The sequence below is a fragment of the Corylus avellana genome, chromosome 2 (genome assembly GCF_965113065.1).
Source record: "Corylus avellana chromosome 2, dhCorAvel1.hap1.2, whole genome shotgun sequence".
NCBI lineage: Eukaryota > Viridiplantae > Streptophyta > Magnoliopsida > Fagales > Betulaceae > Corylus > Corylus avellana.
The window spans coordinates 43,960,179-43,976,594 of NC_142491.1; the positions used below are offsets into that span (position 1 = coordinate 43,960,179).

Consider the following 16,416-nt stretch of genomic DNA (forward strand, 5'->3'; position numbering starts at 1 on the left):
TAAGATAAAAATATCTTATTAAGTGGCATTTAGTCTATCAAGTAGTATCAATAAAAACCATAATAAATCATGTAATATATGAAGGATTCCTCCAGTAAACTTCTTATATTTTGTATCAAATTTAGAGAAATAATAGAATTCATTATATTTTTAACCATTTTTATAGTGAATAGATGAATCCACCGTATTGACGGAATAATTTGTCTTATGATAAATCTGAACATTGAGTCAGCTACGCATATTTTATTGAATTAACACATTTCAATCTTGTCCCTTGATTCTCTTAGGGCTGATGTAGCCCTCCTCTCCCAGTGCACGCATCGATGACTTTACTCGCTTGAACAAGCCACCCACTCAAGGCCCTTGGATCCTTCCGATTTTAATCTCAACCATTGAAAATCCATTCACTGCAATTCCCTTGTCTGCCTTCTCGAAACACTCCCTTCTAATTCCCCCTTTAGATCTCCTGCATTGAATCTCGGCCCTTCATTCATTATCGAAAACTCCACGTTTCACCTTATCTTCGTAATTCCCCTTCTTTCTTTCACACTATCAACTTTTCCTTCATAACCCTAGATTTTCTCCAATGAACGGAGAGCCGAGGCCCGAGTGGTATTTTGGCTCAATGGACTGATTACCTCTTTTTCTTGCTCCAATGAACGGAGCGCCGAATGGTATTTGCTCAATGGTCTTGCGTTTGTAGCCGGCAGCTTTGAGAAATAGGTAATTACCAATCTTTGTTTCTTGCAAGTGTTTGCTCGGCACGATTCTATTTCAAATTTGATTTTCAAGTTTTTGGATACTTTGCCTGAAATATATATATTTATACAATTATCTTGATTTGTTGTATTTTAAATTCTTTTAATGTTGCTTAGAAGAAATTGCTTCGGCAAGAGAATTTCTTATGAGTCTTCGTTGTTTGGAACTATTTTTTTCAGTGACAGCGGAAGCGAGATTCGATCTTGGCTAGAGTTGGATTTGTTGTTAGTATCTTTTGGATCTTGAAAACGAAGTTTATCACTGGCGCCAACTTTCCTCCCAATCCATCCAGCAAATGTCAGTTGGGCTAATCTCCCACCAAACCCAACTCTTAATCCACTACCCAAATCAGATCTCCCATCATCCTCCCCAACTCACCCTTCCAAACCTCGTTCTCTCCCACAGACCAATCCACCACCACCCATTAATAGCCAAGTCCCAACAGATCCACCACTCCTCCCCCACAACCAAGACCCAAGACGACGGGATTCCTATCGAGGACGTCAAAATCCTCGCCAGGTTCAAGTCCAGACATAATTACATTCGCGTCCTTGAAGTCTCCAGAAAAGCCGACCACCCTTTCGCAGGCTCGAGGCTGCTGCTCCTGGACGGCCCTGGAAATATCCACAGCATCTCTTTTTTGTTCAAGAAATCTCTCACAAGCACTTACTTCGATGTGTTTGCCACCTTGCCGCCCATCTTGCCGCCCGGACCCGTGGGAATTCTCGGGTTCGGAGCAGGTTCATCCGCGCGTTTGTGCCTAGAGTTGTACCCAGAATTGGTTGTTCATGGATGGGAGCTTGACCCTTCTGTGATTGCGGTGGGGAGAGAGTTTTTTGGGCTTGCGGAGCTTGAGAAACAACACCCAAATAGGCTTTTCGTTTACGTTGGCAATGCGCTGAAAGCCAGTGTTCGAGATGGGTTATCGGGGATCTTTGTGGATTTGTTTAGCAAAGGTAGTCTGATTCCGGAGCTTCAGGATCCGAACACTTGGGAGAAGCTTTCCAAATGTTTGAGGAAAGGTGGGAGAGTGATGGTTAATGTTGGGGGTAGTTGTGTGGAGGCCGAGGACTCGCGGATAGATGGGAAGGTAGTCATGCAGGAGTCTTTGAAGGCGATGCAAAGGGTTTTCGGCAACAAGCTTTTCGTTTTGAGCCTCGGGAATAGGAAGGATGATAGCTCCATTGCTCTTACTGGTGATTTGCCGAATCTTGACTCGTGGAAGAAGGCACTTCCTCGTTCTTTGAGGTGTTATGTTGATATGTGGACACCCTTTCGCGATTAATATGGTATGGTGTTGTATGTGTTTTATTTGTACGTTGATAGCACAATACAACATTATGGTGTCACTTGATTATGAGTAGAAACATTTTTAAGATAGTTGTCATACGTCGCCATGCTAAAATTTTTAGCCTATATACAAGCTTGATGCAAAGGATATGCAATAACTACTAAGGGATTTTAGCAACTGCTACTCAATCTGATGGTATTACGGGTGTAAAGTATTGTTTCCATCGAAATCTAAGTAGTACATGTTGTTATTAATATCTACAAAAAAGAATATTAATAACAACATGCACTACTTATGGTATCGATGAAAAAAATATATTAGACCCGTAATTCTATCAAATTGAGTAGAAGTTAGTAAAAGCTCTAAGTAGCTATTAGCATATCTTTCGCATCAAGCCCGTATATAAGGCTAAAAATTTTAGCTTGACGATGTATGACAACTATCATAAAAATGTTTCTACTCATGTTCGTGCGAGATGGTTTCCATAACGTGTGATAGTGATTGTTTCAAGATTATATGTATAAGCCCGCCGGATTTGAGCAACTTCATTTCTTTTCATATATTTGCACAAATTTTATTTCAATTTGCTATATATCCCTATAAACGGGGCTGAACTATCCCTAGCTTTGGGACACTAGCTCTTGGTTTGCAAGTAAAATGTATAGCTCCCCCATTGTCCGAACACCATTAAATATTCTCCTCACAAATTATTTTTTACCACACATACTGCACAATTGTTTAGTAACTCATAAACAAAAGTAGTCTTAGAGAGAGGGGGAAATCAAATAGACCATATGCATGATTTGGCTTCAGTGCGACCAAAAGAGCATAAGATCATACTTATCCTATTTCGTCAACAAGTAAATACATCAAACCAATTTTCACAACAAATAACATTGTATGGCTTAAGCTCAATAACACTATCAAACAATGTCAAACGAAAACCAAATTTCATTTTTTTTAATTTTTTTTTCTTTGGTTTGTGTCATGTTGATGTGACAATTTTTTATTGGATTATAAAAATACTTGGTTTGAATTTGCAATTTCAAAAAGTTTGATTTTAAAATGTGTTTTTTAAAAACGTAGTTAAGTGTTTGGTAAAATCGCAGTTTGACCTTTAAAATCGTAGTTTAGCTTTTTAAAAATTTTGTGTTTTCAAAAAAGCACAGTCTTACCTTTTTGCATTTTCAAGTTGCAATTTTTTTAAAAACGATTTAATTTAAGTTTGCATTTTTTGTCTATGAAATTACAATGTCAAACACATTCTTACTTTTGCATAAGAATGGTTAATCATATCATCATTTTTTTAAAAAAAACTTGGTACGTTAGAATTGAAATACACATATCTAAAACTATTTAATGATTTCTCTATCTCACATGAAAGATTTGGTAAATTGCATGTATTATATGCAAATAATTTTCGTCGTCCAATTTTAAAGAAATTTAGATTGAAAAAGGTTGATTATAATTTATAAAGTAAATTATTATTTTTTTAATTTTTCTCTAAATTAAAATCTGAAAATTAAAAAAAAAAAAAAAAAAAAGAAGAAGAAGAAAACTTTTAAAAACAACCCGTGCATTGCATTTGTACGAGTTAAAACTAGTATATTATAAAATAGCAATAAATACTAGAGTCCCGTAATCTGTTTTAAATTAATAAAACTACTTAAGAAAAGTCCACTTTTTTTCCGAGGATTCATATTCCACTTCGAACAGCCCAGATATTTTCGCCCATTTCCCAACTCCCTCCACGCGTTTGGCCACGTTGAGAGTCATGTTTCCAATTCTCTACGCTACATCTCATTATTCTCAACGGTGCAGGCATTTCTTCGTTACTCCATGGATCGACTGGCTCCGGTAAATGATTTCTCTCTCTCTCTCTCTTTCAATCTCCGACACCAAGTTATTTTGTTCTTTCTCTTCGTCTTTTAGGCAGGAGAAAGGTGGTGCAAAAGGTGCTAAAGGTTTGGTTGGAGTGAAGGTATTAGGAGATGGAGAGGCGTGGAGAGGAAAGGAGAGAGGGAGAAGAAGTTCTTGAGAGTATGAGAATTGGGGGAACTGCAAGAAAGGTGAACTAGTGTTTTCGTGATATCCTTCTGAGGAGTAAAACCCTACATTTTCCCTCCCGATGATGGTTTTGGGAAATAGGTTAATTATTATATTATTTTCATTAGTCTATTCAATTGTTGGGTACGGCGTCGTTTGGTATAATCAAGGATAGTAGCGGTGTGCGTTTGCGCTGTACTGTTTGAGCTATGAAGATGAAGGTGTGGAGGAGGACTTAAGATATGTGAGTCTGGATGAGGAGACGGGGTATTGGACCAATGTGGATGATTTCTGGTGGCTGTGCGCGGTGCAGTCACCAAATTGGTTGCTTTTGCTGGAACAAGGGAATATAAAATGTTTTCTCAGATTTGAGTCTCCCTGGCAGTCCCTTGTGATATGCCATAACTAAAACTCATTGGTTCTGCTTTCATTGGTGGCTGCTGGATTGGTTCTCTTAGTAGTCTAAGGAGTGATATACCCTCCTGAATTGATTTGATCATTTCTTGTGTTGAACCCGTAAAAAGATGTTTTCTGCCGAGAAAGCAACATAAAGTGTGAGGTTTTTAGTGTTGGCAAACCAGTGTCAAAATATGTTTGGTTGTAAGTTTTTAAGTCTAGGGTTAAGTCGGTACAAAAGTTGATCCAAAACATGAGAGTTCAAGTTTGTGTAGTCTAAGGAGTGATCTACCCTCCTGAACTGATTTGATCATTTTTCTTGTGTTGAAGCCGTAAAAAGATGTTTTCTTCCGAGAAAGCAACATAAAGTGCAAGGTTTTTAGTGTTGGCAAATTCAATGTTAATATATGTTTGCTTGTAAGTTTTAAGTCTAGCGTTAAGTTGGTACAAAAAAGTTGATCCAAAACATGAGAGTTCAAGTTTGTGTATGCTATCCAATGTAGATCTAGTTGGATTAGAACGACCATATCTTTTGATTCCAACATTAGATGAAGGAAAATTTAATGGTGTTGGAAAGCTGATGCAAAATGCTACAACTTTATATTTCACAGCTTTTTCAATTCCGATGTTTACTGCGTCAAAACGGGTTGTCAATAATAGTCTAAAAATCTGGACATAATAGCATGGTGGATCCCTCGGTCAATCGAGGGAATGCATTGATACTTCATATAAAAATCCAAGACATTGGGTTGACCAAGGTAGTTTAGGGCAGTTTTTATACTCGAAACGCTAGTGCTCGATTGACCAAGATTGAGCCCAGTCGCCAGTGTTTTAAAAATAGTTGACTTTGACCTAAAAAGCCTATTTTCCCTCCTCTCTATATAAGGATCATAAGACACGTCTTTTCAGAAGGGAGAAATATAGTTACTTGAGTGTAAACAGATCAAAACCTTCTCCTATTTTATTTTTAGCCTTTCAAACCACATAATAGCCTGCAGTCACCGGAGTTCTGGTTTATGAAGTGGACGAGGTTCGTTCGTGAAGGTGATCCATATAGAAGAAGGCCAGAGGTGTTGGAGCCACTACGATGGAAGGTTACGAGATTGGATCTTCAAATTACTAAGATTTTGTAAGTAGAACAATCTGTAACATTAAGTGTTCTGTAGTGGATGCTTTTAGAGTTAGTTGGCTCTTGGAGTAGTTTCCTTATTTGAAGAGTTTTTCGAATAGGTTTCCACTTTGTTGCCAAAACATCTGTGTTGATTTGTTTTATGCTTGCTTTGATTTTGGTATTGATATCTGTGGTGTTTGGCTTTTAAAGTTTATAACTTTATTAATCTTGATTGTTAAGATTAAGATATTCGTTGTTTCTTACAACTTGGGGTCTAAACTAGAATTTTCATAAAGGTTCTTTGCAACAACAGTTGTCTAAAATAACTGGGACAGTGGATAGTTCTTCTGATATTGGGTATCTCTGGTGAACTTTCTTAAGGTATTCAGATTCTTCTCTGCAAAAGTAGAGGAGATAGCATGCTGAATTTGATTTCTTGCATCCTTGTAGTCACACCTGTGGTCGTGTTACGATAAAAAAAACAATTGATAGGATCTTATTAATAGGAAGTTAGTGTAAGTGCATATTTAATATAATTTTAGAAGTTAACACTTCATCGTTGGATAACTCTCTTTCTCTTTGTTGTTCTCTTGGTTCACCTACACATGCTTCTCCTTCCATCCTATTCTACTGTATTAAAAAAAAAAGGATTGTTTAATGTTTATGGACCTTTCCTTCAATATGAATGTCTGTTTAGTTAGGAGGGAATCATTTATTAGTTATCCATTTCCTTTGTTTTGGTGGTGGGATGGACGGAGTTGGGTTTCATTTCTTATGCCTTGACATGTATTCATTAAACTGCAGGCTGCCAAGACGATCGCTGATAAGCTCGCAAAAGATTTCCAGTCTGTTCTTAAAGAATTTCAGAAGGCTGCAACTGAGAGGGAAACAAAGTATGCTTCTTTTGTTCCTAATGAAGTTCTTCCATCCAGATATTTGTCTCTTGACGACTTGGCTAGTTCTGCATCTTCATATTTCTATGTTTGTAACTGGTCTTTGCCTTGTTTGGTTTAAAGTCTCAAGATACTGAATAAGGGTCTGTTTGGATTTATGATTTTAGAAAGTGCGATTTAAAAATGAGCGATATTTGAAAATGTGATTTTAAAGAAGGCAGTTAAGCATTTGACAAAATTGCAGTTTAACCTTTAAAATTGTTTATTTTCAAAAAAACACTTTCTTACCTGTAATTTGAAAACGTAGATTTTTGCGATTTGATTTAAAATTGTACTTTTTGTCTATATGAAATTGCAATGCCAAACGCACCCTAAAGGTGCATTGAAGCCCGAAGGTAACTATATTTTTCTGATAACTTGTTGAATTTTGCAAAAATAAAAATGGAAGTGCATAAGATTTCACAACCTATGAAGTTGGAAGAAGTTATTACATAGAAAAATTTGACTGCATTGGTAGAACCCAAAATTGTCAATGTTTTCCTTTCCAAATTTGAACCCATATTTCTTGACCCAAGTAAATTTATGTAAGTTCATTTTTTTAAGTTCATCTGTTATGGGATGAAGCAAGTATTGATGATGTTACACATGGCCAGCGTCACTGCCGGTATCATCAATTATGTAACTATTTCACCTAATATTTTGCTATAATTGGGCTGCACAATGCAATGTTAAAACTCCACAGATATCCATGAGAATGTCAATTTATTTCTAGGACAGATTGATTAGGCAATATTTAGCGGTGTCAGTGAAACTTGAGCAATTATTTGATCGCGCACGCACACACAGGCCTAAAGACTACATATTTTTAGCAGTCATCTTTGATCAAATATTTTACTTCCACCCTTTAACTTTCACAAATCATTATGCAGTTATGATGCCCACGAGCTGGAGATGAGTTCATCTAGGACTCCTGAGCAGCAAGTTCTTCTGGAATTTAAAAGGTCAGCACCGCTTCCTCATAATATTAACAAAATACTATTCTATGTTCATAAAGTTGTAAGTTCTTTGCCTTGAGAGATTATAATTATATTTTATTGTTATGGCATAATGTGAGAACCAAAAAAAAAAAAAAAAAGGTTTTCAATTATTAAATTTTCATTTGTGATTTTATAGCCTTTGGTTAATTGAATTTCTAGCTAGGAAAATGTGTTCTCCTCCATATCTTCTTCCCCCACCATACCCTCTTCTCCTCCTGGTGGGGGCCACACAAGTGGTCTATCCTAAAAACTCAAAACTCCAGCTTACATAAAGAAAATGGGACATATAAAATGGTTACTTTCTGTGAACTGCAGACGTTTTCTTGAGGATTATTGTCAAAGGAGACCAATTGATGTTCTGTACCTAGGAGATACTTAAAAATATTTATTTTCTTGTTAACGCACCTACACAAATGGAGTAGACTTCTCTTTCTAAGACTTGATTTTTTTATTATTATTAATTTTCTTCCCGTCAAACCAAATGCCTCTCAACTCTTTGGTCGCTGGTTAGAATATCCCAGGTGATTCCAGAAACAATATAAATTTCATGAATTACAGGGCTTGCCTGGCATATAACGGAAAAATGTAGGTTAAGTCTTCAATGCTGCCTGCATCAGTCTCTAAATGTGGGTCTCTAAAGGAAGGAGGCCATTGGGCTTCCAGCTTATCAATACGTTTATACTGCCTGAGCTTAACTGTACATACTGCCTGAACATTGCCAGTCATGACCCTAAAGGTCTTTGAGTCAAGACCTGGTTAGCCAACCAGAAACCTAGGCATCGTTTGATAAACGATTTTGCTTGTTTTTGGTTCTACACTATTCATCACACTTTTTTATTTTTTTAATATTCTCTTACTTTTTACATCATATCAATCATTTTTTATTATTATTCAAATAAAAAAATCACTACAAAACAAAATTTTTCATTTTTCCATACCAAACATTCTTACTTTTTTACTTAAAAAAAAAAAAAACATTCTTACTTTTTTTCACTTCAATCACTTCCTGCTACAGTATCAAACTAAAACCAAAACAAAATCGTTTATCAAACGAAGCCCTAGATGCTTGCGTGAATGTAGAATAGTGCAACCTCAGTTTCTATTACATTTTTTGCAGACAAGAGATCACACTGTTGGACGCACTGGTTCATGATCAAGGTGCAATGATTGGTAAGCCCTGTGTTCTTAATAGTCATATATCTACTAAATTTTCCAAGTATTCACTCTTGGTTTCTTGAAAGCTTGGCATACACAACAATAATTATGCTAATTAATTAATGTGTGCTCTTTATTCTCTCAGATGACGTTAGTTCTAACATTGAAAGCTCCCATGCAGCAACTACGCAAGCTAATTCCCAACTTGTGAAAGCATCCAATATCCAAAAATCTGGTTCATCTCTGGTAAAATTTGATTAAAGTGATTTTCTTTTTGTTTCATTTTTTCTATGTTCTTCGAGTCTTAGTCAGAGAAAATATGTAGATGCCTAGATCATTAACAACTAGGTTTTTCCTTTTGCTGGGACTGTGATGTTGGTCGTAGTTGAAAAATAACCCCTAACCACGCTTTACCTTAAATTCAAGTGACAATACTAAATTTTTTCAGTATCTGGACTGGCATCAAGTTTATAAATTTTACTTTTGGTTGACATGATCCCTAGGCTCTTGTAAAAGTGAGGGCATATACTCTCCTGTTGTATTGACTACAACTTGATGATGGTAACAAGAATGCTCTTATTTACTGTTATGTTGCATATGACCTTTTCTTCTGTTTTTGAAATTTTTTTGGTCATTGTCTTATTAGACAGCCTGTACAGATCTACCTGTTTCCATTCATGTTGTCTTTGGGCCAAGATGGTGGCCTTGAGATCTGGCCTAGGACATGTCGTTTAACAATGAATATATATTTGGTACCATTAATGTCACATTCAATTTTAGCTAATTGTTGTTCTTCTTAGACATTTACTTCTAATATTTCCGGTAATTGTAATATCACTAGTTGACAAGATCAGTCGAGTTGCTTAAATAAATTTGCTCCTGAATTATGCAAGTTGTTGTTAAGACACTATGGATTCAACTTCTGTTTACTAACACGTCTGATATTAATTTCTCATTACCCGTTTGCAGGCGTGTTTTCTGCTGTTGATATTTGGAATCGTTCTGATTATTGTCATTATAGTCCTTGCAGCTTGAGCAACAAATCAATTGTCTCAATTCGAGTTCAATTTTGAGGCATGGCTTCCTAGTGGTGTTACTTAGCTGCTCTTATCAAACTCTAATTACGCAGCAGACCAATTATTTGGGGCTTATAATATATCCTCTTTGCAAGGCTATTTATTGCAAATCATGTAAAGTAAATGATTACCCTGTTATTATTAATAAAAGTTGGAATTTCTAACATCTCCTTCTCATGTGTGCAAGTGATTGTTTTTACATTTTCATTGTTGTATCCAAAGTCTCATCATGTTTTTTCTGTCTCAACTTTAGTGTTGGGGAGAAGCGGAAATGTAGAAATTGAAGAGACGCAAATATAACAAATTCATAGGAACTATGCATGTATGTAAATATTTTTCTTAGTATGTTCATTGAATGGTGGTGGTGGTAAGAGTAATGCCACTTTTCACATTCTCATTCACTACAGTAATTTACTATATATTTCTTTTATTACAAATTCCTTATAAATTGATATGGGATAATATAATTAATGAAATATTTAATAGCGTATGGCGGACAAGTCAGCCTCTAATTAACTACTTACATTGACAAGTAAGATATTTTGCTTAACTACTATACCAATTATGGACTAGCACAAGAAGTGTGTAAAGAGTTTATATTAAAATTGTAGTACCATAGCGTAATGATAAAAACACTTGAATACAAACAGATTGCTATATTAATTGTATGTCATGACTTCCTACATATCATCTATGATGAATTTTATTGCAATTCATGTTGTAAACATACAAGTAGCACAATGAGTACCCACAACTAACTTCCTAACACATTAAATAAGACAAACTAATACAAATGAAATAAACATACTATACATGCATGGAAATAAACGTTTAACACAGTTGACATCTATAGTAGTCTTGATGGAACTGCTTTTTCTTTTCTTAGTATCAAAGCCTCTCTCAAGCATTCCTCGATTAAGTTGGATTTTGCAGATTTTATGTACTCGAGTTTTCTTGTAAATTTCTGAATTTGATCAACAGCATTGTCTACCTGGTTTTCAACATAAAGACCAAAATGAGCATGTGTTACTCTCTTCAGTCTATCAAAGGCAAACTCAATTTTAAATCCTGCAAATTGCAAGATTTTCAAGCATCTCCACCAACCGAGAAGTATATCAATTGTGATGTCCACAACCTTGGTGTTTCTCATACGATCTATGCACTCACATAACATGCAAAAGTAGAGCGATCTCAGTTTAGGACTTAATGTGGATGCAGCACCAATATCCCCATAGTTAGAAAGCAGGTGGTTTAAGATAGGGGCTAACCTCCGAGTGGTCATGTAATCCCCAACATTCACAACCTCTTCTTTCTGAATAGAAAAAAGATCCCAATCATAAGGAAACTTGTAACTCCAATCCTCATCATGTTCGACAAACTCCATGAAATTTGTACAAGCCTTGTCACAAAACATTATAATTTCCTCATGGTCATATGGCTCTATCCATCTAGCGGTAGTTATTTCCTTTATTCTATCCTCTAAAAGAACCACTTCATTTTCATTCTCGTCTTCTCTTAATGTTTTTAAAACATCTTCCCAGGTTAAAGTTAGCTCGAGTTGTTTTTCATCTTTCATTTGCGCCATCTCTTTTGCTGCATCTTTGGTGATAACCTTACCAAATTGTCCTAGAGGATTTATCAACTCGACATCTCCATATTCCCCATTTAGCAATGATATTACCTACAAATCAAACCATAGACTATGAGTTAAGAGCATGAACTAATTGTACTTGATATATGAATTAAAGTGCTAGTATTTGTATTACAAAAGAAAATTAAAGTGCTACTCATATATATGAATCATACAATTTTTTCATGAGTAATGCTAGAAATCCTTCCATGTCTTACTTGTGTCACTTCAAAATTGACGTGTCTTTAAAATTACTATTAAATTTTGTTCTAACGATGATTTTAATAACCATGTCAATTTCATTAGGATACAAGATAGACATGAGAAAAACTTTTAGCATTACTCATGAAAGAATTATATGACTCATCTATATGATCAGTAGCACTTTAATTTTCACCATCTACGCGCACACTTCCTAGGCTTGATCTAAAACATCACATATCACATTATATTTCACATACATACAATCATACACGGCCAAAAAGATGCCGTTTTGGATGTTATATTATAATTATCATTAATATAAAATATATAATATACATTTATATTATTATAAATAAGGGTACAACCGCCCTAGGCGGTTAGCGATTTTTTTATAACCACCTACCAAAGTGGTTAACGGTTAGTGGTTGGCGGGGCGGTTGAACAGCATAATTCCCAATCTAGCCTATAAATACAAAACATTTGTATTCCATATTATTGGGCATATATATTGCATAGATTAAAAGGACTCCACTCATATTTTTAAAGAGTAAAGATCCTTAGAAGGTTTTTTATTTTTTTATTTATTTATTTTTTAACTTTTAAATCTTGAAATATTAAAAAAAAAAATTGAAATATAAGATTCCATGTGCATCAGCTTACCTCAGAGGTTAGGCATTTAATATCAGCAGCGAAGTGACATTGTATGCACTGATAAATGGGTAATATTAGTGGATCCAGCCGTTCTTCCTCACAAGCATCGCAATAGAATTCATCGTCTGTCTCATCTTCATGTTGGGCAGGAGAATTGGTAAGAGTGAGGGGATGTATGTGGGATTTGTGTTTAATGGTAGATGGTAATGGACCACACGTATGATGGAGATTGAAATCACAATACAGACAACTGAAACCATATGATTCACAACTGGATTTGCAAGCGCTGCACGTGATCAATTCGTCACCTATATTCTTCATATTGTCATTGAATAGTAGAAGGTGATCGTGGCCTTCGTATGTTATGGCAGGCATTATCACACTAGTGCATTCTATGTCCAAGCAAAAGCTGCAATTCTTATACTCACAAAAGTAGGCGAGTTTGTCCTGGATATCCTGGCGACAGGCATTGCATCGTCGACTACCTTTATCCTTGATGCGTTTTAGGGTGAGAGGGCCGTGGTATGGATGAAAGGGATGGAAAATCTCTTCCGGCAAGTTAAAACACGAGGGATGGAGAAAGAAGCCACATGGGAGGCAACCATAGGTCATCGGGTCCGAGCAGTATGTTTCACAAAGGCCGCAGCGAATGCGATCGGCAAGAATCTTGTGGAAGAGTAGCAATGGATGCTGGCGGTGGCTAAAATGTGTACCAACAACAACTGCTTCCTCCCCTTCTTCTTCTTCTACTATGGCTGGCCTTATAAAAGCGCACTTAACATCAAAGTCGACGTCGCACTTTTCGCAGCAGAAGGTGAAGCCCATGCAAAAGTTGCCACAAGCTTTACAATAAACATTGCGGTACTTTGGGTCTGGGAGTAGTAGGGAAAGAGGGTGTGGGTGAAGAAAGGGATTGTGCAACTCCGGCGGTAGCTCTGCACATGATTCGTGCAGGTTGAACCTACAGTAATATGTCCTGCAACTGTAGATCAAACCTTCATCGCAGTATTCTTCGCATGCGACGCATAAGACCTTATCTTCTCTCTTCTTTCCACTCAGCGATAACACATGCTCGTGACTGGAATGCTTAATAATCTCCATCTCCATCTCTGTCTTTCTCTCTAGGTATGTTTTAACCCAAATCAATCAGAGATTTTTATTTTTTTCTCATCATCTAATAAAGAGTGATCTTTAACATTGTTCTTACAATTAAGAATAACTTATATAGGGAGGTTGTACAAAATGTGAGTTTTGTGCCACCAATGAGAAGGTGACACCTAAGCTAAATTTATTAAACTTAACCTTTTTTTCAAAAAGTCTAACTACACCATATTATAAATAAAAATTAATTATAAATAAAAAAAATTATAAAAAAAAAACAAAATTGAAGGGGTGGCTGGCTAGCCACCCCTCCCCCACTTGGGGTAGCCGGCCGCCAGCCCCAGGCCATTGGAGTGGCGGCCTATGGGGTGGCCGGCCACCCAAAGTGGGGGAGGGGTGGCCAACCAGCCACCCCTTCAATTTTGTTTTTTTTTTTTTTTTAAATAAAAAAAAATTAATTTTTTATTTTATTAGAGTGTAATCTGGTGTGGTTGAGTTTTTATTTTAAGTATAAGTCTAATGAAATTGACTGATGTATCAACTTTTTATTGGTGGCACAGAAGGTGACTTTGTGCAACCTCCCTATATAAATTATTCTCCTTACAATTATAATGTCAGACTGAAGAATTAGAGAAATCAAAATGAAAAAAATAGCGCAGAAGTTTTACGTGGATGGTTCCCACTATTAAAGCACAAGATAAGGAGACCAATAAGATTTCAGATAAGATTTTGGATAAGGATTTTGGATAAGGATTAATCTCAAAGAGTTTTAAACCCACCGTGATCATATTTTCAACTAGTTTGATATCATCATGATTCTCTCAACAACAATTGTATTTGTTGTGATACTATTGATCAGCTTAGCTTAAATTTAAATGTAGATAAGTTATTTCATTTAAATTGTATCTATCTTATCTTTGTAATGTTTCCTATAAATAGAAAGCATACCCAAACGTTGAAGTTGGGATTGTTAATAGTAAATTTATTTGTTCTTATACCCACCACGGTCACCCTTTGGCTACAATTAGGGAGAAACGGACAAGTGACGATGATTTCACAGGGATGGTACCCCATTGGCCCCCTCAGGAAAAAACAAGGGGGAAAACAAAACAGGAAATTAAAAGGATCTAAAAAAAGAAAAAATTTCTTTCAAATGGGGTGAAAAAAGAAAATCCTCAAACTCACTCAATTAAATTAACATTTATCCTTCCAACCTATGTAGAAATATATGTGTTTATTGCGAGCTTTCAATGCAAATGTTAGTTCAATATAGATTGGAAAGGAAAAATCTATCTCAATTTAGAAGAAAATTATCCCTGCTAAAATTGTTAGTTCAATATTATCTAATTTCTTTTGACATATTGTGATTTTAATTTCAAACAATGAAAATCATTCTACCAAACACAACCTTCTGCGACTGTAAAAATATTATGCTAACGCTACAGTGTTCAGCAATTCAATACCAGTTGTAGGAACAAGCTTTATAAACAAAATATGCAGAATTAATTCCAGCAATTCCGTAGTAGTTTAATTAAGACATTTTTCCACTAGTAGCTGAAATGAACATTTTGGATTTTTAACGCCTTTTTCAGTACTTTGCACAGCTTTAAAACCCTAAACCACAGCAATTGCTTGCTTTTCATGTCCTCTTTCCTCCATCTCTATCCCTTACCATCTGTGCTCACAATTTAATGACATAAACAAGAACAAAGCCACAAATATTCCAAGGTTTCAAGACTATAACACCTGCATGTTTACATCTGTGCTCACAATGTAAACATGCAGGTGATGTGTGAAAATGGTTTTTTATTTGATGACTTGATTTTTATGAGAGATTATATTCAGATTATTTGATTGGGTGATTTAAGAGAGAGAATGATTTAATAAGGCAAAATAGAATTTTTAATTATTAAAATTGAGTATGATTGAAATAGTGGAGGAATTATTAGTAGAAAGAATTAGATGATGAAGTGATGTAAGAGATATTATTCGAGAGTGTTGAGATTGGTGAATTATTATCCGCATACAGCTCAACCAGCCACTTTCCTATTTGTTTCTCTTTCTTTTCTTCTCTTTCCCCATTTTTCCACGCGACGGTCCACCCTTCTTCTTTTATTCCTCCATTTACGCTGTTGTCTTGTCCCCCACTCCTTTATTCTTTTCTCCTGCATCCTCTCCCACATGCACATACAGCTCCCGACCCAATTTTTTTTTTTTCCTCTCTTTGTATCTTCCTCCTTGTCTCACACATGACACACCTCCCACTCAAGAGCACTCACTGATTGCTGTGGATAGGAGTGTTAAGTGAGTGAAGCCCTCGCGATCGAGTTCGTGTATGTTTGACTCGATTATTAAATGAGGTGTTTTGTGATCGAACATAGATAATTGTTTGAATATTAAACGAAGTAAACTCAGCTCGTCCCCAAGAGGTAGTTCAATCGGCTAGGATCACGCTTAATGAAGCGGAGGTCACTAGTTCGAATCATTTTCCCTCCTCTTGTGTAGACATGTCAAAAAAAAAAAAAATAAACTCAGCTCGACTCAGTTAGCTTCGTAAGCATCTCGTATAAGGCTCGAATTGGTAGTTATTCAAATTTGCTCATATTAATATTAAAAATTGATGATTTTTTTTTTTTTTTTCTTAATAGCATCCTTCTATTATAAAATGATGCATATCATCTATCTTCAAAACCAAGTGTCTTGCTATTTTAGAGTACTTGAAATTTAAATTTATAATAAAAAAAATTAAATTATATTAAATATAAGAGCCAGCTTGTGAGCTGGTTCGGTTTGGCTCAATTATTATGAGCTCGAGCTCGATTTTTTGACTCGTCCAAGTTTGTAAAGAGTTTATATTAAAATTGTATTACCATAGCATAATGATAAAAATACTTGAATACAAACAGTTTGCTATATTAATTGTACGCCATGACTTCATACGTATCATCTATGATGAATTTTACTGCAATTCATGTTGTAAACGTATAAGTAGCACAATGAGTACCCACAACTAACTTCCTAACACATTAAATAAGACAAACTAATACAAAAGAAATAAACATACAT

General features: G+C 35.6%; 2 protein-coding genes across 7 annotated transcripts; one reads left to right on the plus strand and one right to left on the minus strand.

Moving 5' to 3' along the window:
* The first annotated feature begins 534 nt into the window (after positions 1–534).
* Positions 535–9,928, plus strand: LOC132178590 (syntaxin-21). 6 transcript variants are annotated; one of them, XM_059591074.2, is made up of 7 exons: positions 1,928–2,048; positions 3,872–3,907; positions 6,408–6,496; positions 7,426–7,497; positions 8,651–8,703; positions 8,834–8,934; positions 9,658–9,928. In XM_059591074.2, exons 1-7 carry the CDS (start codon positions 2,013–2,015, stop codon positions 9,721–9,723), a joined length of 453 nt encoding a protein of 150 aa, XP_059447057.2. In that variant the 5' UTR covers positions 1,928–2,012; the 3' UTR covers positions 9,724–9,928. The 6 variants fall into 6 exon arrangements, with proteins under 6 accessions (XP_059447027.2, XP_059447036.2, XP_059447057.2 ...); XM_059591069.2 differs by lacking the exon at positions 1,928–2,048 and adding an exon at positions 3,983–4,119 and having other exon boundaries at positions 3,883–3,907; XM_059591081.2 differs by lacking the exon at positions 3,872–3,907.
* A 488-nt stretch (positions 9,929–10,416) lies between these two features.
* LOC132167696 (uncharacterized) lies at positions 10,417–13,408 on the minus strand. The gene is made up of 2 exons (XM_088513911.1): positions 12,259–13,408; positions 10,417–11,445 (listed from the first exon to the last, which is right to left on the minus strand). The coding sequence occupies exons 1-2, from the start codon at positions 13,354–13,356 to the stop codon at positions 10,612–10,614; spliced, it is 1,932 nt and encodes a 643-aa protein (XP_088370037.1). The 5' UTR covers positions 13,357–13,408; the 3' UTR covers positions 10,417–10,611.
* Between the last annotated feature and the right edge of the window lie 3,008 nt (positions 13,409–16,416).

What these genes read in the sequence shown, in the direction of transcription:
- LOC132178590 (XM_059591044.2), top strand. Translation starts at nt 1,055, where the DNA reads ATGTCAGTTGGGCTAATCTCCCACCAAACCCAACTCTTAATCCACTAC.
- LOC132167696 (XM_088513911.1), bottom strand. Translation starts at nt 13,356, where the DNA reads ATGGAGATGGAGATTATTAAGCATTCCAGTCACGAGCATGTGTTATCG. An exon ending in TTAAATGCCTAACCTCTGAG is followed by an intron (nt 11,446 to 12,258) that starts GTAAGCTGATGC and finishes TTTGATTTGTAG; the next exon opens with GTAATATCATTGCTAAATGG.